The sequence below is a fragment of the Xenopus laevis genome, chromosome 2S, assembly GCF_017654675.1.
Source record: "Xenopus laevis strain J_2021 chromosome 2S, Xenopus_laevis_v10.1, whole genome shotgun sequence".
NCBI classification, from domain to species: domain Eukaryota; kingdom Metazoa; phylum Chordata; class Amphibia; order Anura; family Pipidae; genus Xenopus; species Xenopus laevis.
Window position 1 is genome coordinate 30,391,553 of NC_054374.1, and position 20,681 is coordinate 30,412,233.

Below are 20,681 nucleotides of genomic sequence, written 5' to 3' on the forward strand. Positions count from 1 at the left end.
GGTATAGCTTTTGGTAGTACGTCACAAACTATTATACTAGGAGTTTCAGGTCTGTAACTACTGCACAGTTGACCCTCTTTGTACCAATTCATTAGACAGCCAAAGGGATCTTAGTCTCCACAGTCTTGAACCCGCTGAGGTGGACCAATGGAGGAGGAGAGCAGGAGTGGAGAATGGTCTTAGAATACAAGGTAAAAACTGTGCTTTATCAATAAGGGGAGGACATCGGTAGTTACCAATGCTAGATCAATCCTTGAAAAGTACTGCTGAGTGCTTGAGTAGAAGATGTATTCACTCCCCTATTAGTGTTTTCATCTCCAGGCAATTACAAGCTGGAGCATTGTGCTAATTTAATCTGACCCGTGTTTTGGGAATGAAGGCGATTAGCCTGTGGGTCCATTGTGTATGGCGGGGGTATATACACAATGATGATAGTTATGGATTTGTTGCATAGAGTGCAGTAAAGAATAATATGGCAACCATTGTGGTCTGTAAAACCATGGTTCAGAGAAAATTTTTGTGTTTTTCCTAATTAGAATAGATACCCCCCGTGTCTTTTAGGGAGAGGATTTTTTGTCCTGTCAGGTGAGTTTCCTATAGCAGAATAGAAGGTGCATGCTTCTTAAAGGAAATCTATACCCCCTGGGATCCTAGGATTCACGGTGCACACAAACCAAACAAACCATACATGTTAGGTCACATGAGCCAATTAACAGTCAGAGTTCTGATTTTTGCTTCCACACTTCTTCCTGTTACAGTTAGAGCTGCAGTATTTCTGGTCAGGTGATCTCTGAGGCAGCACACAGACCATCACGAAATGGTGGTTCAAGGCAAGAGATGTAAATGAGCAATATATTCCAGTTTGGGAAGATTCTTTAATATGCCACTTAATTTAAATAAAAACTGTTGCTCAAGTATTAATTTGGGGGTATAGTTTTCCTTTAACGTAGTTGTGCATAAGGCTACGTTTAAATGTAAGAGTTAAGGCTCCTGGTGTTCCATGAGATAATATTAGAGAGTGAAATAGTTTATGGGATACACTTGAGAGGGCAGCATGAGTGCTATTGCTTGCAGAGTACAGGAGAAGGAGAGAGTTGAATCAACATATGAACAATATTCCTAAATTTCCCACTCAAACCCCCCCCCAAACTGGGGTGGGTCTAGTACACATAACAGTAAAACCATATTCACGATCAATAGAGGGGTGCATGCATCATTTAAAACCAGAACTTAACTAGTTTTCGGTCTTATAGGGCTGTAGTCCCATCCGGCCTAGTTGCAATGTAGCCTAATGGTCTGCCGGAGTAAAAGCCAGACCTGAAAGAAACCTGCATCTATGGATGACAACCCTATACCTATACTAAATTAACTGTAGACTTTGAGTTCACTATGCTTGTCCAAGGAGTCATCCAAGTCATTGCAAGTGATTTCTCTAGCCACAATGGAGTAGGTCCAACTTTTGATTATATAACAATATAACAATGTAAAAGTAAAAAAAACACAATTTCTAACCTTCCCTTTGTGGAATCACTTGTAAAGTTGCCCCAGAACCCCTTTAAACATTTGTTAAATCGTTTCTATAATGTACAATTCCTTACCATGACATTGCCTGCAATATTTGTGATTTGTAAGGCCAGGGGAAGAACATTCAGCTCACACATGATCTGAAGGATGAATTTTGCATCAATCCAGGTGTTCTCCAGCATGTACAGAAGATGTACTGAATCACTGCAAGTGAAAGAATCCTATTAAAGGGATTGTTCACATTTGAAAAAACTATTAGTATGACGTAAAGAGTGATATTCTGAGACAATTTGCAAATGGTTTTCATTTTGTATTATTTAAAGTTTTTTGTTATTTATCTTTTTATTCAGCAGCTCTCCAATTTGCATTTTAAACTATCTGGTAGCTATGGTCCAAATTACCCTAGCAACCATGCATTGATTTAAATAGGAGACCGGAATACGAATAGGACAGGACCTAAATAGAAAGAGGAGTAACAAAAATTAGCAATAAAACATTTGTAGCATTACAACGCATTTACTTTTAGAAGGGGTCAACAACACCCATTTGAAAGCTGCAAAGAGTAACTAGAGGCGAATAATATATAAAACTATAAAAAATAATGAAAACCAATAGAAAAGTTGCTTAAACCTTAAAGATTAACCATCCCTTTAAGGAAAGCAAGTATATGCTATAATTAAAAACAAACCTTGAAGTCTGCCTGATTTATTTCAGAACTATACAAAACATGACATTAGGTCTTTAGTAATACATAGGCAAAGATGCAGTGATGTAATTGACAACCTTTATTTAAGGCAGTGACCCATGTATTACCAGAATACCATACAAACTCGCAGTAGTCATCAGCGTTTCACTGATTGACCCCTGTGCTGAATAGGTTCACACAAGTTACAATAACATGTATGCCAATGTTTATATTGTTTTTTGTTTCAATTATCAGTATATGAATGGGCTGCTCTAGTAAGAGATCTTCACTTTTAAAATTTACATTCAAAATTTTTTTTTTTTCAAGTTATTAAGTTTTATTAACTACCAATAAGATAAATTTTGTAACAACAGCGTCACCTGCTGGTCAGTTCCTGTAACTGTACAAACAGGTACAGTCAAAAAAGATATACAGGTATGGGACCTGCTGTTATCCAGAATGCTCACGACCTGGGGGTTCTTTCCGTTATTTGGATATTTATGCCTTAAGCCTATTAGAAAATCGTGTAAACATTAAATTAGGGATGCACCGAATCCAGGATTCGGTTCGGGATTCGGCCAGGATTCGGCCTTTCAGCAGGATTCGGATTTGGCCGAATCCTTCTGCCCAGCCGAACCGAATCCGAATCCTAATTTGCATATGCAAATTAGGGGCGGGAGGGAAATTGCATGACTTTTTTGTCAGAAAACAAGGAAGTAAAAAATGTTTCCCCTTCCCACCCCTAATTTGCATATGAAAATTAGGGTTCAGATTCGGTTCGGTATTCGGCCGAATCTTTCACGAAGGATTCGGGGGTTCGGCCGAATCCAAAAAAGTGGATTCCGTGCATCCCTACATTAAATAAACCCAATAGGCTGGTTTTGCTTCCAAAAAGGATTAATTATTTCTTAGTTTGGATTAAAGGGATACGGTCATGGGGGAGAGAAAAAAAAATCAAATTTTAATAGTGCTGCTCCAGCAGAATTCTGCACTGAAATCCATTTCTCAAAAGAGCAAACTGATTTTTTTCACTTTACTGCTGTACTGCAAGTTGGAGTGATATCCGCTCCCTTTCCCCCCTCCCAGCAGCCCAAACAAAAGAACAAAGGGAGGTAACCAGATAACAGCTCCCTAACACAAGATAACAGTAGCCTGGTAGATCTAAGAACAACCACTCTAATAGGTAGAAACCCCATGTCCCACTGAGAACACATTCTAGTACCATTTGAGAAGGAAAACAGTTAGCCTCGCCAGAAGAGCATTTCTCTCCAGCAAGGGCAGGCACAAAGTCACATGACCAGGGGCAGCTGGGAAATGACAAAATGTCTAGGCCCCCACGTCAGATTTCAAAATTGAATATAAAAAAGGAGATTTTGTTTACTTACACGTTAAATCTTTTTCTCTTCAGTCACTTGGGGGACACAGGGACCTTGGGTATAGCTAGTACCACTAGGAGGCAGGACACAACCACAAAACAAAACTGGACTCCTCCCCTCGCTGGCTATACCCCCAGCAGGCGGAGCCTAAGCCAGTTTGTACAAAGTCAACAGGAATAAAACTAGATATGGAAAAAACATTCCAAACTCAATTTAACCAAAACATATCTGAAGGAGTGAAGGCTCTATCCAGGGAGGGAAGCCCTGTGTCCCCCAAGTGACTGAAGAGAAAAAGATTTAACGGTAAGTAAACAAAATCTCCTTTTCTCTAAGTCAGCTTGGGGGACACAGGGACCTTGGGACATACCAAAGCTGTCCCCAGAAACCGGGCGGGAAAAGAGGCCTAAGTAGAAACCACCGCAGCTTGCAGCACCCTTCTGCCGAATCGAGTGTCAGATGCCGCAAAGGTATCAAAGTGGTAAAATTTGGAAAAAGAATGGACAGAAGTCACGTAGCCGCCTTTGCACAGCTGCTCGGCTGAAACTTGGTTACGGAACGCCCAGGAAGTACTCACACCCCTGGTGGAGTGAGCCGTGATTCTGGTCGGGGATCCTTCCCCTTTGCCGTGTAAGCTCTCTGGATAGCCTGTTTGATCCAGCGGGAGATGGCCTGCTTGGTAGCCGGACAGCCCTGTCCGAGGTCCTGAAGGGAGCACCAACAGGGCATCGCATTTACGGATCTCTCGCAACCCTATGCAGGTAGAACTTCAGAGCTCTGACAGGATCGAGGGTGTGTAAGGCTCGTTCCTTAGAATTTGCCGAGCCGGACAGAAGGATGGCACAACAATTTCCTGGTTAAGATGAACTCAGAGACGACCTTTGGGAGGAACGAAGGATGGTGCGAAGAGACGGCCCTGTCCAGATGGAAGACGAGGTAGGGAGCCGTACATGAAAGAGCGCTGAGCTCGGAGACACGTCTCGCTGAGGCAATGGCAAGGAGAAAAAACCGTCTTCCAGGTGAGCCACTGAAGCGGCACTGAGGCGAGAGGTTCAAATGGAGGCAGTTGAAGAGCGTGTAACACTTGCGTGAGGTCCCAACAGGAAAGGTTGCTCTAACAGGGGAGCCACGTGGGCCACTCCCTGCATAAAGGTCTTGACATCAGGAAGTACAGCTAGAACGTCGTTGGAAAAGAACTGACAGGGCTGAAATTTGAGATTTTTAGTGACCCCAAAGACATGCCCAGCGAGAGGCCCTCTTGCAAGAACTCCAGGATGTGAGGAATGGAAAACTCCCGGAACTTCACCTTGAGTTTAGAGCACCACTGTCGGTAGTGGACCAAACCCTATAGTAGGCTCTGGCTGAAACTGGCTTACGAGCTGCGCACATTGTGAGTGCGACGGCCTTGGAAAAACCCTTCCGTGTCAGGATTCGTGTCTCAAGAGCCAGGCCGGTAAGTTGAGGCATCCTGGGTTTGGATGCCGTATCGGTCCCTGGGTGAGAAGGTCCGGCAGTGATGGCAGAGTCCATGGTTCCGCCACGGAGAGATTGAGGAGGTCCGAGAACCAGGCCCGACGGGGCCACCTTGGTGCTATCAGGATAAGCGTGGTCCGTTTCTTTCAAATGGTTCTGGGAATGAGAGGCAGAGGCGGGAAGGCATACGCTAGTCGAAAGGGCCAGGGGGCCGTTATGGCGTCCACATCGTGAGCCAGGGGATCCCTGTAACGAGCCAGGAACGTTGGAACCTTCCTGTTGTGCCTGGTTGCCATGAGATCCACCTCTGGTATGCCCCACCGAAGCGACAGCTCTTGGAAGACTTCGTCGTTTAGTGACCACTCGCCCGGGTCGAGGGACTGACGGCTGAGGAAGTCCGCTTCCCAATTCAGCAACCCCGGGATGTAAATGGCTGACAGGTGAACATTGCGAGCTTCGGCCCACCGAAAGATGAGCTTTATCTCGTTTAGCGCCCCTCTGCTTCTTGTACCGCCCTGGTGGGTTGATGTAAGCCACAGCCGTCGAGTTGTCCGACTGAACCTTCACCGCTTGGCCTTCGAGTTCTTGTTGCCAGTGGAGGAGGCCAAGCCGAATTGCCCGGATCTCGAGCAGGTTGATCTGCAGATGTTTCTCGTGCTGGTTCCACTTCCCTTGAGTCGACCGCCCCTCGAGAACCGCTCCCCAACCGAAGAGGCTCGCATCGGTCGTCAGGATACGCCAGCAAGGCTCGCCGAGGCACCTGCCCTTGGTGAGATGAGGGGTCTGTAACCACCAGAGGAGGGATGACCTCGTCTGTTGAGAGAGGGGTATCTCCTGTAGCAGGGAGTTCCTGTTCCAGGATGAGAGAATGTTCCACTGAAGGTCCCGGAGATGGAATTGGGCAAAAGGTACTGCTTCTATGGTGGATGCCATAACTCCCAGAACCTTCATGCAGAATCTTGCAGCTTCTGAAGTAGACTCGTCACCAATCTTTGTAGGCAGACCACCTTCTCGATCGGTAGAGATATCGTTTGAGACTGCGTGTTGAAGGTCATGCCCAGGAAAACCATGGAGTGGCTGGGTATTAGCGAGGATTTGGTGAGGTTGAGAACCCAGCCCCAGATCTTGCAGTTTGGTCATGGAGGTCTTTAGAGCTGGTTGAGCCTCCTGAAAGGAAGGTGCCTTGATCAGTAAGTCGTCGAGGTAGGGAGTGATGTCTATCCCTGCACTGCGAATGTCTGCCGTGGCAGCAGCCATAATCTTGGTGAAAACTCGAGGAGCCGAGGTGAGGCCGAACGGCAGATTTGTGAACTGGAAATGACGATTTTGGAAGGCAAATCTCAAGTACTTCTGATGCGGAGGGAAAATGGGCACATGCAGATAAGCGTCCTTGATGTCGAGAGACATGAGAAATTGACCCGGAGACATCGCTGCAATGACGGATCGTAAGGACGGAGGACGGAGGAATTTGTTTAGTTCTTTTAAGTCTAGGATAGGTCGAACGGATCCGTCCTTTTTGGGAACAACAAAAAGGTTTGAATAGAAACCCTTGAATCGCTCCGCAGGAGGAACCGGAATAATAACTTCTGCGAGCAGAAGACTGGCGATAACGTCTTGGAATGCCAATTGTTTGTCCGATCCCGGTGGGAAACCGTGACATGAAAAAAACGTGGGGGGGGGGAGAGATGAAAACTCCAGGTGGTATCCTCGGGTGACGACCTCATGAATCCATGAGTCTTGAATGAGTGTGACCCATGCATCTGCGAAAAGTCTTAATCTCCCCCCCCACAGGAGTTGGTGTTGGAAGCATGGCGTCATGCTGAGGTAGTTTTATCAGTGGTCTTGGAGACTTGTTTCCTGTTCTGCCAGGAAGGTCTCTGCTTGTTGCCAAAACGACCCCTGTTCGAGAATGATGTCCTTGGAGGAGAAGATCTGGAACCTCTGTTCTGGGGGGCACGAAAAAAACTTTCCTCTACGAAAAGTGGGACGAGCCTTAGGCTGTGGCAGCAGGGTGCTCTTACCTCCCGTAGCCTGATTAATAATCTTGTCGAGGTCGGGCCCGAAGAGGAGTTTACCCTTGAAGGGGATGGATGTAAGCGACTTTTTGGAAGAGAGGTCGGCAGACCATAATTTCTTCCAAAGGGATCTTCGTGCTGCAATGGCGAGGGCAGAGGACCTGCTAATGACTTGTGTGGCGTCAAGTGAAGCTTCGCATAAATAGTCATTTGCCTCCTTGATTTGTGAGGCGAGGTTGAGAAAGTTCGTGGCGCGGAACTCCTTCCGCTATAGCGTTAACCAGATTAACGGACCAGGATTGGATAGCCCGGCTGACCCATGCTATGGCAATCACTGGGCGAAGGGATGCACCAGAGGCAGAAAAAACGGATCGTAGCAGGCTCTCTAATTTTTTGTCCATAGAGTCCTTGAAGGATGAGGCATCAGGGACTGGTAATGCTGTGTTTTTGGAAAGTCTAGAGACAGGAGCATCGACAGATGGTGGAGAGGACCACTTGTCGGTGATATCAGGCGCAAAGGGATATTGCCTGAGGAATCGACGGTTGGCTTGGAAGCGCCTCTCTGGTTTGTCCCATTCTTGTTGAATAATTTGATCGAGCTGAGAATGAGAGGGAAAAACAGGTGATGTCTTACTGTGCCGTTTGAAAAGAGCCTTTGAGGACTCAGCTGTGGCCCCTGTGTCTTGCAGGTTAAGAGTTTCCAGTACAGATGAAATCAGGGAGTCAATAGTTTCCGAAGAGAATTTATGGGAGTCCTCCTCGTCATGGCCGGAAATACAAGATAGTTCGCCGTCTGAGTGGTCCTCGTCCCCAGAGTCAGGTGGAAAAGGAGACTGGTGCCTGGAGGAGAAATACTGTCGTCATCAGACGGAGAGGGGGCCCTGCGCTTAGAAGACCTAGGTCTAGGATTATCTAGCTGGGCAAGCAGCTTGTCCAGAGACTGAGCTAATTTGGGGATTCCCGTGGCCAATTGGGATGCCCATTCTGGAGTGGATTGCTCCCTGGCTGGGGAAGCCGGTCTGCTAGAAGCTGGGGAGTCCCCTTGAATGACCTGATTCTGAGGTGGAGTAGGTACTGGGGGATCAGTAACCAGAGACTTACAATTAACACATGGAGGATCCTTGTGTCCTCGTGGGAGACGTTTGCAGCATTTGGCACAGGCTAAATAGGTAACAGAGGCAGTGGGTGCGGCCCTGGAAAAGAGACCCCTCACTTGGCCCATCAGACATGATGATGGCTAAGGTGGCAAGGTAGCTGAATTTGCTAAGCCAAGGGAGGCCTCCCCAACCCCCAGAGGGCAAAACTACACGCTAGCCTGCAGAGGAGAATGCAGGGAAGGAGGAGTAGTTTGTTAGAAACCTGGTAAGGGCGAGGAGATCTCTGCGTCGATGTGTGCTGTGCCGTGCCTCTCAGTGTCTGTGAAATGCGCGCGTAGGGTGCGCCACTTGATCCAAAATGGCGGCACGCACGGAGAGGAGGAGACACGCATGGCGCCAGAGGGCGTACTGCGCATGCGCGAGATCGCGCAACGAATTCCCCGCCAGTGAAGGAAGCGCCGCTGAAGTCGGCGCTCCCCCACCAAGTCACCCAAAGAGGAAAGTGCCGCATGGCGCCGGAGAGCGCCTGTCACCCCTCCAAGCAGGGCCTTAGGGCCCTGATAGAAACGCCCCATAGAGTCCTAACAGGGAAGGTAGAAGTGAGGGGGAGTAGGGACCTTTCCGCTATAGATAGCATGGCCAGGCATAGGAATCCTTATCCAGTGTACTCATGCCTGGGAGGAATAGAGAGAGAGAGGATAGGGGCTGAGGAAACAGACTTACCTCAGGCCCAAAAGATCCAATGCTCTCCTTGTCTGCCGGCCAGCACTTGCTCCTCCTGCAAGGAAGGGAGACATTCTGTGAGCTGGATGGTCTGTGCCAGAGCACAAGATGACCCCGGAGACAGGCTCCCACGTTGGGGGATAACATTAAGAGCCTTTACGTTGTGTAAAGGGTCTGCATTGCCCCTGGTGTCAGCTTAGCTGACTTTTAGAGTAGCAAAAATAAAAAAACGTCCTAACCTCCTGAGGACACAACTCAAACTGGCTTTAGGCTCCGCCTGCTGGGGGTATAGCCAGCAAGGGAGGAGTCAGTTTTGTTTTGTGGTTGTGTCCTGCCTCCTAGTGGTACTAGCTATACCCAAGGTCCCTGTGTCCCCCAAGCTGACTTAAGAGAAAAATCCGTTTGCGCTTTTGAGAAATGGATTTCAGTGCAGAATTCTGCTGGAGTAGCACTATTAACTAATGCGTTTTGAAAAAAACATGTTTTCCGATGACAGGATCCCTTTAAGTACAGGCTACTGATAAAAGGAAATTGTTTTAAAAAATGTTGATTATAATGGAGTCTATGGAAGAAAGCCTTCTGTCTACCAGTAATTTAGAGATCTCAGGTTTTTGGATAGTGGATCCTATACCTGTACCTTGAACATTTTTTTTAGTTGACTATAGGTATGGTCATCCAAATTACAGAAAGATCAGAAAACCCCAGGTCCCAAGCATTCTCGATAATCCCATAGCTGCAATCAGAAAAATGTATGCAACATAGCCGTGTGTTTGCCTTGGTTCCCTCATCTGTGCTACCTTTTGCTAAATATTCATTCCATCGCCATCAATAATAAAGCCGCTTACATGTAGAGAACAACAAGTAGGAATTTTGATTTTGCAAAGCGCAACCATCAAAATAGAACGCGTAAGTATAATAAATTATGATCGATCAACAAGACCTACAAACTCAATAAGTAACGAAAAATTACCTTTTAGCTCATTTACATTTATTCAACGTTTTTCTACAAATTGTCCTAAAGTTACAGCTTTATTTTAAGAGTTTAAGGTACTTACTGGCATATATATGTGAGCAAGAACAAATTCTAGATACGCCACATTATATTTTCTCTCTAATAATTAGCTAATAATGATATTAACAGCAGCAGAAGAAAATCCATTTAGTAATTTGGGAGTTTAGAGAAGTACCTAATAGTCAGAAAGGAAGCGAATCACTGGTTTCTACCTTGAATTTGCAGAGGTCAAACACACGCAAGTTGACAAAATCTTAAAATTCCTGTGCAAGGCAAGAGCAATTTTCCGTACGTATTAGTTCGGTGTCCAGGCCAATTCTGTATAATGGAATATGTAGCTTTTACATTTAAAGAAGCACTCAGGCTGTCATGTTTTTTTTCAGAGCTAAAGTGATGTATCATTAAAGTTTCCCTCCATGCATTATTTTCAATGTGAAAGCTCCCTCTTCCATTATAAAGGTTGTTGTTTACTAAATCAGTCAGGTCACGGAGCTGAATATATACTTGTCAGCATATATTTTCTATACTAAAAAAATTTTTTTTGCTTTTGAATGTCGAGCCTATGACCTATTCAAGGTTAGGCGTGAAGGTGCATTGTATTGTTAAATGAAATATTCATAGCCTCAGAGGTTAGAAACAATGATTATTATCGGGATTTTGCAGAATATGAAATAAAATGCTTGATTTTTCTTCCTAGACAGGCATTTACTATTAAACAAATACTTTTCAGAAAACAACAACTCCTACAACCACAACGGTTCCGAGAACAAATCTTTCATGTATACTAGGAATGCACCAGAATCCTGTAGACAGGCTGAACAGAATCTGCATCCTAATTTGCATATGCAAATTAGGGATGAGGAGGGAAATCACGTGACTTTTTGTCACAAAACAAGGAAGTGAAGAATGTTTTCCCCTTCCCACCCGTAATTTGCATATGCAAACTAGGATTCGGACTCAGTTCGGTATTCGGCCGAATCTTTTGCGAATCGGTGCATCCCTAATACATACAAAGATTTTTGTACATACATAGTAGACTTGAAATCACAAATGGCTGATACATGACTCCTCTTTGATATTATGGAGGGACAAGTACAATTGAAGAACCACTATACCTTCAGGTATAAGTTAGCATAATGTAGATATGAGCTCAAAGTATATTTAACACTTCATTTTTTATCCACCTACATTTGGCACTTGTATGCGCGCCAGAGAGTACAAACCAATAGGAAATGAGAAGGTTAAAGGATAAAAGAAGGTTAAAGGATAAGAACACCTTAAAAAACTGAATGCAAAATTGCTTAGTTTTGTTTTCTATGCACATGTGCAATTTACACAAATTTGTTTCAATTTAAGAGTTATATAAGTTTTTAACTGCCTGTAAAATTAATTTTGTAACAACATCACCTCCTTCTGGTCAGTTCCTGTATCTGTACAATCAGAGATACACCTTCAGAGGGGAAACAGAGAAGTGTTTTGATGTTGCTCTGCTCAGGAAAGAGATCAGAAGCCTAAAATACCCTTTCCCATTTCCTTCCTGAACATAGCTATATCAGATCACTTCTCTTATTTCCTTCTGAAAGTGCATATTTTTGACTGCTTTGACCGAATAATTTTTCATTTGGGTTGTTTTTAATGTTTACTTATACCATGGGGGCAGATTTACTAAATTCGAGTGAAGGGTTCGAATTAAAAAAACTTCGAATTTCTAAGTTTTTTTTAGGCTACTTTGACCATCGAATGGGCTACTTCGACCACGACTATCGAACGATTTGAACTAAAAATCGTTCGACTATTCGACCATTCGATAGTCGAAGTACTGTCTCTTTAAAAAAAACTTCGACCCCCTAGTTCGGCAGATAAAAGCTACCGAACACAATGTTAGCCTATGGGGAAGGTCCCCATAGGCTTGCCCAAGTTTTTTTGATCGAAGGATATTCATTTGATCGTTGGATTAAAATCCTTCGAAACGTTCGATTTGAAGGATTTGATCGTTCGATCGAATGAATAATCCTTCGATCGATTGAATTTCCTGCGCTAAATCCTTCGAATTCGATATTCGAATTCGAAGGATTTAAATTCCTAGTCGAATATCGAGGGTTAATTAACCCTCGATATTCGACCCATAGTAAATCTGCCCCTTAATGTAGGGATGATCCAAGTATAGGAAGATGAACTCCAGCAGTTATTACTGCAAACAACTTTTTATTCCAGGCAGTGGTAAACACATGTTTCGGGTTCAATACCCCTAATTAATGTAGGGATGCACTGAATCCACTATTTTAGATTCGGCCGAAACCCCTAATCCTTTTCGAAAGATTCAGCCGAATACCGAACCGACTACAAATTTGCATATGCAAATTAGGGGTGGGAAAGGGAAAACATTTTTTACTTCCTTGATTTGTGACAAAAAGTCACGCTATTTCCCAGAATCGTCCGAATCTGAATCCTGCTGAAAAAGTCCTGGATTCGGTGCATCCCTACTTTAATGGAACTGTTGATAGCAAGCAAAACTTAAACAAATTTCTCGTATATGAAGATATACAATAAATATATAATAGCATAGATTAGATCATCATGCCATCTACATATATCTTATCTACTCATGTCCTTTCCATTTTTACTTACTTATATGCATTGCGGATGTTTTCAGGTGGGATTACAACTCTCTCTGCTTTCAGTATCTGATGTACCAATTCAGACAAATGATAGCTTTTACAGCGAATTAACTCCTTGGCAGAAATCTCAATATCACAAATGATGCGTCCACAAGCTGCATTTCTTTCTGCAAAGCCACTTCGACCCTTAAATAATAAAAATAAAGCAGAAAATGCATTTGGGTGTGTTTTGTACACAGAGAGGAGCAGTTTTATTGGTAGGAGACAATGTGTCTGCCATGGAAATTCATATGCGCTATCTTTATTTTGCAGGGACTAGAATCCACATTTTTGGATGGAACAGCTTTGTTTCTGTTACTCAATGTAAACGAGTCGCAGTGAGACGTGAATTTTCACTATTAGTGCTGTTCTTATATCTACCAGGCAGCTCTTAACTGGTTACTTTCCCATTGTTCTGCTGATGGGCTGCTGGGGAGGGGGTGATATCACTCCCTGAAGTTTACCAGAGCACAAGTCACATGCCTTGGGGCACATTGGAAACAGATAATATAGCTAGCCCCAATGTCAGATTTCAAAATTACATATATAAAAAAATCAGTTTGCTCTTTTGAAACAAAGATTTACCTTAAGTGCAACTCCATTGACCATTTGGAAATAGATGTAAGTTAGTGTTACAACACATTTATGCAAACATGCATTAAATTAAAAAAATAATTCTATTTTATTTTAGATCCCTCCTGTGTGCTTAGTTATATAATGCAATCCGCTAGACCACGGCATCAAAGGAAAATTATGTACAGATTTAGTCCAACTGTTCAATGTTTTCAAACCACCCAAAGTGACTTTGTTTATGTGTTTTTCTCATTAAGTAAAAAATATGACCATTTTGCAAGTCTGATCAACACAGAAACTGATTCTTTGGATATAAAATTATCTTGCCCCCTGATAGTAGTTTTCATTAAACATTTAAAAAGAACAGTTTTACAAATGGTCTATTTAAAATGAAACAAATAAACTACTACATATATAACCACACTGTGATAATTTTCCAGGCATATTGCCACATTATTCCCACAACGGCACCTAAAAATATTCTGAAATACTGCACACCTACAATATTTATTTTCTTAGATGCTCTACCAGGCTTATATATGCAATAAAAGCAAGTTTAGACAAAGAAAGCTTACTATCTATAGCACACACTGATTTTAAGATTATAGTGGTGGATTAATACAAATGGTTGTAGAGAAGGTGACACAAATATTCCAAGCAAGAAAAAGGACTTTTATAATATTTAAGAGTAGATAAAAAGCCTGAAGAAGGGGACTCAGTATCCACAAATATTTGAGTATTTACCGTTTTCTGTATGGAGTAGTATATATATATATATATATATATATATATATATATATATATATATATATATATATATATATATATAAATAATATATATATATAATATATATATATATATATATATATATATATATATATAAAATAGATCCCAAATGGGACCAAAATGTTGGTTATACATACCATGTAATTAATACATATCAGACATTGAGATAAATATATATATATATATATATATATATATATATATATATATATATATATATATATATATATAGGCTTGAGCACACACTTAGATAAACTTTTACCTGGGTGCAAAACAGAGAGATTTATATAGTAATAGAATGCTGATGCACACCAGGATTTTTCTTTAAATTTTGCTTACTTTATTTAATCGACGTTTCGGTCCCAAACGTGGACCGAAACGTCGATTAAATAAAGTAAACAAATAGACAAATTTACAAAAGTGAAGATAAAGGTTTGTGAATTTTATGGCAAATCCAATATTTTTATCTCCACTTTTATTTTGTCTCAATATCACCATTTTTGTGAATCCCCCACAAAAAGAATCCAGTGAAAGGAGAAAGAGAAGATGCAAGAACACTTATTACAAAAGCTGTAATGCACAACCACAGATTATTCCCTTCTTTGTAATACAAGCACTGGACCTTCTATAGCACAAATGAGACAATGCCAGTAAAGCACTATGGTAAGGGGCAAAAGCACAGTTGGTTGCACCCAAGGTAGTAAGCAAACTGGCAATTTATAAAGCAAAACCAGGTGGCAAGGCTAAGACTCTTAAGTGGTTACTGTGCCAGGTCACCTGCATTTCAACCTGCTCAGTTTTTGTCTTTAATCTTCCTAAAAATGACAGTGGTAAAAGCAAGGCAAATATTTCAACCATATCTTAGGCCATGAAGTTAACGCCCATATTTAATCTGGGCCCCGTAAAAAAAGGTCAAATACTGTTCGAGAACATAACCCATTTGGACTCCTTTTAAAATCTATATATATGTAACCTTCAATATTGCATGCAGGATGGGCATTCTATGAACTAAATCGATATCTATGAATCAGGTCTATCTTAGACTATAAATTCATGCTCTTTTTACTTTTTTTAATGAATATGGTTCATTTTAAGACTTCTCTGAATAAAATGTCTGGACAGCCATTTAAATGATTTATCATCACATTAAAGTGTTTTTATTACATATTTTGTTTGTACCAATATCCTTACCCCAAGTTTTGGCATAACAGATCTTCTCAGTCTCCCAATTTTGGACCAGAATGGAACCTTGCATGAGTTAATCCTTTGAAGCAGCACCTCAAGATCAAAACCATAAATGTCATGGCCCTTTAAGAAAAGGAACAGTTTGAATTTATTATAGATATAGAGAGGCCTAAGATATGGTTGAAATAGATAGATGATAGATAGATAGATAGATAGATAGATATTTCTGTATATATAGAATATAGGTTGAATGAGCCTTAAAAAACAGGCATGCTTCTTACCCAAAACCCCATATATCTATTTTGCTCTTGATTTGCATTTGTCAAATTGTTAATACCTGGAATCATTCAGTGCCTTCTACTTAAAGGAGAGGGAAAGATACAGAGGCATTTTTTTACCAATAGATTAGCTGCAATAGTGCAAGCTAGAAAGCTATATTTATTCTGAATAATAAAATAATGTTTTACCATACCAGAGTAAAAAGCTCTAGAAGCTCTCTGTTTGTTTAGGATAGCAGCTGCAGTATTAGCTCGGTGTGATATCACTTCCTGCCTGAGTCTCTCCCTGCTCACTTATAACTCTGGGCTTAGATTACGTCAGAGAAGGGAGGGAGGAGAGGAGCAAACTGAGCATGCTCAAGCCTTAGCCCTGGAGGTTTAAGCTGAAAACTCGAAGTCTGATACAGAAACCCATGTATACACAATAGAAGGGAAAAAAAGCAGTGTTTCTTTTGACAGAGGACTCAGAGCAGCACTACTTTGAGAGTTTACTGTTTTTTGGTGGACCTTTCTGATAAGGCTTACTTAGTTTTAAGCTTTACTTCTGCTTAAATAGATTGATGGTATAGACACCCACTAACCTATCTTTCCTAGCTCTAAGTTGGCTGTAACACTGCTCCCCTAATTGGTTAATTTGCATCACTAATTTAGAAATTAATATAGATTTGTTACTAAATGTACAGGACACAAGATGACAAAAAGTAATACTTACTACAATAACATCTGGATCAATTTTATGAATTTTTGATAGGAAAAACCCAAGTAGAGTTCGTTCAGTTAACGCAATCTCAATATTGGCATTCTGTAAAGAAAAGAAAAACGAAATAAATAATTAATAGTTAATAATAGCAGCTGACAATATTAGTTTGCTGTGTCATCACTACCTGCCCGAGTCTCTCCCTTAGCTCTGAGCTCAGATTACAGCAGGGAGTGGGGGAGGGAAAGAAGAGCAAACTGAGCATGCTCAAGCCCAAGCCCTGGAGGTTTCAGCTGAAAACAGGAAGTCTGATACAGAAGCCCATGTGTACAGAATAGAAGGAAAGAAATGCTGTGTTTCTTTTTACAGAGGACTCATATAGACCTTTCTGATAAAGCTTACTTAGTTTTAACTTTTTATTCTCCTTTAATGCTATCACATCAACAAAGAAGTTATTGGTGCCAAACAAGCCAACACCTGGCATTGAAAATCAGATAGTATACCATCCATGAGATGGCAATATCCTCTGTTGCAGGCCTCCGAGAGCTTGGTCTATACCTCCTGAGGACACTTCATAAACTAATTAGTGAGGCTGTGTTGGGGGTATAGCTTAGAGGGAGGAGGCTTCATAGGGGTTCCAAGGAAAGGCTAATGCTTAAAGGAGAATGCAACCCTACCCTGTTACTTTACGTAGACCCTCCTCCTCCCCAGCCTAGCTACCCCACCTCCGGGGAAATGTGCCTAACTTTTTTAACTTACCCATCGGTGCAGATTCAGTGATCACAGTTCAAGGCAGCCATCTTCCGGGTCTTCGGTATTCGGTGGCCGAGACCGAGAAATGGCGCACGCGCAGTTGGACCAATTTACGGTTTGCGTCGACTACGCATGCGCCAAAATAAATGAAAATTGACAAAGAGCCGGAAGAAGACACAAAGACCCAGAAGATGACTGCAGTGAACTACGATCACAGAATCTGCACAGAGGTAAGTTTAAAGTTATGGGCATTTCCCCGGGGGGGGCAGCTAGGATGGGGGGAGGAGGGGAGGGTTTTTTTAGTTAACGGTTGAATTCTCCTTTAAGAAATGTATATAAAGCAGAGCTTACATAGAAAACATTAAGGAGACCTATGGGGAACATGGGTGGAAGACTAAAAGGCCAGTACTTATTGAAGATTTCACATAACGGCCTATTACCTTTTGTTTCACTGCTTCATTGTAGTCATATGGGAAAATGCAGTCATTAAGTTTGCTCAGAACTGAAAGAAAAGAAAACACAAAATGATAAAAACATAATTGCTTGTGGCTTGTCCTTTATTAATAATTCTAATTCAAGGTGGGTCCTACATATATTTTTTTTGTAGAAACTATGGCGGCATCCTACTTATTGATGTGGCCCTACCGTATCACAAAGTATCACAAGTAATCAAGTAGTTCCATGAAGATACAAGAGGGTGAGGTCAAAATGGTTACTTGGCAGGATATCACCATGCAACTCTAATATACTACACAGAGTACAATAAAAATCTTACACTTTTTTTGTGACAGATGTCACAGCAGCACAGAACACAACACTGAAATATTATATCACATTTGCCTGTCCCAAATGCAACTAGAATAAAGATTTCGACGTTAGAGTGTGTACAGTCATGTGTAAAACTACAACATACTCCATGGAATTTGTGAAGTATTCCCAAACATTTCAGAATCAATTCAGTATTAATTATGCAACTATAAGTAAACACGTGCATATCTCAACCCTTTTTCACCTACACACAAACAGGGGATCAATACAAAAAAAGTATACAAACATTCTACACAGCTGGAGAAACAAACATAGTAAATGACATTATTTCTCCAAAGTTTATTACTTACCGCAAAAATGAGTTTGGAAAGGTGGCTGGGGTGGTGCCTTATCAAGAGGAAATGTGTGATGAACCAAAGCAGCTATTGCCACAATCTAAAATACATAGGAGACTACGGATTAGAGGTTAAAAGAAAACAACAAAAAAAATGTATCATTTCATTTCACGCACAGACTTCTGTCCCCAAACCACTAAAAGATATTTTGACTTTAGTACTGTACAACAATTGTGTCATGTTTAATAATGTTGAGGTATATTTTTGTCCTTGGTTTTCTTTACTGTTTTGTAATGCAAAATATAAACCTTATAAAAAAAAAAAAAAAAAAAAAAAAGTTGAGGTAGCTTGAGAAGTCTCAAATGCTTTAATCCCAGTTTCAGTGTTCCATTTAGTCTTAACCCATTTGAGGATTTTGGCGACATCTCGAAAAAAAAATTTGAGTTTGAATTAAAAAATTAAATATCTAATTCTTAAAACGGGTATATCTAATTCCCTGGAGCAGGGATGGCCAGCAACAGCTCCTGAGAATTGCTGCCTGTAGTGGCCAGAGATTAGGGATGCACCGAATCCAGGATTCGGCTTTTTTCAGCAGGATTCGGATTCAGCCGAATACTTCAAATCCTAATTTGCATTTGCAAATTAGAGGCAGGAGGGAAATCACGTGACTGTCACAAAACAAGGACGTAAAAATGTTTTCCCCTTCCCACCCATAATTAGCATATGCAAATTAGGATTCTATTTCGGTTCGGTATTCAGCCAAATCTTTTGCGAAGGATTCAGGGGTTCAGCCAAATCCAAAATAGTGGATTCGTTGCATCCCTACCAGAGATGGATCCAAGCAAAGAGGACTGCCTCGATGAAAGACACCATGAGGTCCAGAACTCTAATGCAAGTCTGGGAGAGTCTGGCCAACCCTAACCTCCAATGACGAAGACACTGGAAAAAAACAGAGCTTTACCAGCTAAGCAAGAGGGTTAAAAGGCGAGAGGAAGAGGTCACAATTCTGATATCACTGCAATATCCTGCCTCCTAGTGGGAGAAGACCCATTGTACTGCTGTAAGTAATGATACTGTACACAACTTTTTTCGGTCTTGTAGCCAAAACATGTTTACTTTTTTTTTTCAAATGAAATTAGAAGTGTAACCTCATTTTGGTGAGTCTTTGCATTCTGCACGGTCTTCATACTGAGAGATAAAACAACGACAGGAGGAGGTGCGAGATCCTTCACAACGCTCACTTGGTCAGGCCTCGTCACCACTGCCTCAACCTTGCACCAGCTCATGGGCTGACTGGACAGTTCTGCAAAAGAGAGAAAAACAAAATGGCTCCAGTTTCTTTCCAACACAATGAATATAAATTCATAGTTTCAGAAAAATCAGTCTTCTGCCAGATACTATTGGAAGTTACTATACCTATGGCATCATGTAATAAAAGACACTAAGTTTGCTCAGATGCAGTATACTATAGCAACCAATCAGCACCTAGCATTTACTGGTCAACGGTCTAAAAGCATCTTAAGGGTTGCTATTGGTTACTGCTCCTGGGCAAACGTAGTGCCTTTTATTAAATATGGGGGCAAGTGTTTGTTACTATGCCTTTAACTGAACTATGATCTCTGGGCAACTCTTGTAACCCTAACATAATTCTAAGGCAAAGTGTTGTTAACATGAACGGGAAGATTTGCAAGTTTTCCTTCACCTTTGCTTTGCAGCCTGAAATGCAAACTATGCCACTGCAAGTAAATTGTAATGTCACCTGCAGCAGTTGTGAGTGAATAGACATGGCTTGTGCTGAACAAAAATGTTGCCTATTGTTTTAAGGGTCAGGCCAAACTGGGCGTTTTGGGGAGATTTGAGAAAACGTCTTCCCTCACTCTGCGCCGGCTAAAATGAAAAAAACACCAGCGCTAATCACACGCATCGAATAGTTTTCCAAAGTCACCCGCAAATTCGGCCGACTTCGGAAAACGAATCGCAGCTTGTGATTAGCGCCGGTGTTTTTTTTCATTTTAGCCGTCGCAGACTGAGGGAAGGTGTTTGGGGAGATTGGTCGCCGCAAAAACGAGGCGATTAGTCACCAGGCGACCAAATCTCCCCAAAACGCCCAGTGTAGCCTGACCCTAAATCAAGAAAAATGTTTGTTTTTTTTTTTAATTCCCTGTTTATCCGATGGGCTTCCCAGATCGATATCTGACAGATCTTGATCAGGCAGGTTAAAATATCCTGTGCGTTTATGTGGTCCCGCGATCCGACCGCCCGTATCGGATGCATTACGATCCAGTCATTGGGCCCTAGGGCCCACCATCGGATCAGCACAATATCGGCCACCTCAATGTGGGCATATCGGGGAGAGATCCGCTTGTTTGGCGATCTCTACATCTATGGCCACCTTAAGTTACTGCTTCTGCAAACATTTGTAGAACACACACATGATTTAAAGGGATACTGTCATGGGAAAAAATGTTTTTAGAAAAGGTGTCAGTTATTAGTGCTGCTCCAGCAGAATCCTGCACTGAAATCCCTTTCTCAAAAGAGATTTTTTTTATATTTAATTTTAAAATCTGACATGGGGCTAGACATATTGTCAGTTTCCCAGCTGCCCCAGTCATGTGCTCTGATAAATTAATATCAACCCCTCCCAGCAGCCTAACAACAGAACAATGGGAAGGTAACCAGACAGCAGCTCTCTAACACAAGATAACAGCTGCCTGGTAGATCTAAGAACAGTACTCATTAGTAAAAT

General features: G+C 41.8%; 2 protein-coding genes across 3 annotated transcripts in view; both read right to left on the reverse strand.

Annotated features, from left to right (window-relative positions):
* LOC121400439 (DNA polymerase alpha catalytic subunit-like) overlaps positions 1–20,681 on the reverse strand; it is a 110,374-nt gene that overhangs the window by 65,583 nt on the left and 24,110 nt on the right. The window lies entirely within an intron of this gene.
* LOC121400441 (DNA polymerase alpha catalytic subunit-like) lies at positions 1,558–19,360 on the reverse strand. Of its 2 annotated transcripts, XM_041583549.1 has the most exons (7): positions 19,084–19,360; positions 17,951–18,035; positions 17,273–17,334; positions 16,095–16,184; positions 15,111–15,227; positions 12,531–12,706; positions 1,558–1,728 (listed from the first exon to the last, which is right to left on the reverse strand). In XM_041583549.1, the coding sequence occupies exons 1-7, from the start codon at positions 19,219–19,221 to the stop codon at positions 1,578–1,580; spliced, it is 819 nt and encodes a 272-aa protein (XP_041439483.1). In that variant the 5' UTR covers positions 19,222–19,360; the 3' UTR covers positions 1,558–1,577. The 2 variants fall into 2 exon arrangements, with proteins under 2 accessions (XP_041439483.1, XP_041439484.1); XM_041583550.1 differs by lacking the exon at positions 15,111–15,227 and having other exon boundaries at positions 1,559–1,728; positions 19,084–19,357.

Excerpts from the sequence above, each read along its gene's own strand:
- LOC121400441 (XM_041583549.1), bottom strand. The coding sequence starts at position 19,221 with ATGAGCTGGTGCAAGGTTGAGGCAGTGGTGACGAGGCCTGACCAAGTG. Across the intron at positions 16,185-17,272 it reads ATGAAGCAGTGAAACAAAAG|AATGCCAATATTGAGATTGC; the intron begins GTAATAGGCCGT and ends TTTTCTTTACAG. Across the intron at positions 12,707-15,110 it reads CTGTTATGCCAAAACTTGGG|GGTCGAAGTGGCTTTGCAGA; the intron begins GTAAGGATATTG and ends TTATTATTTAAG.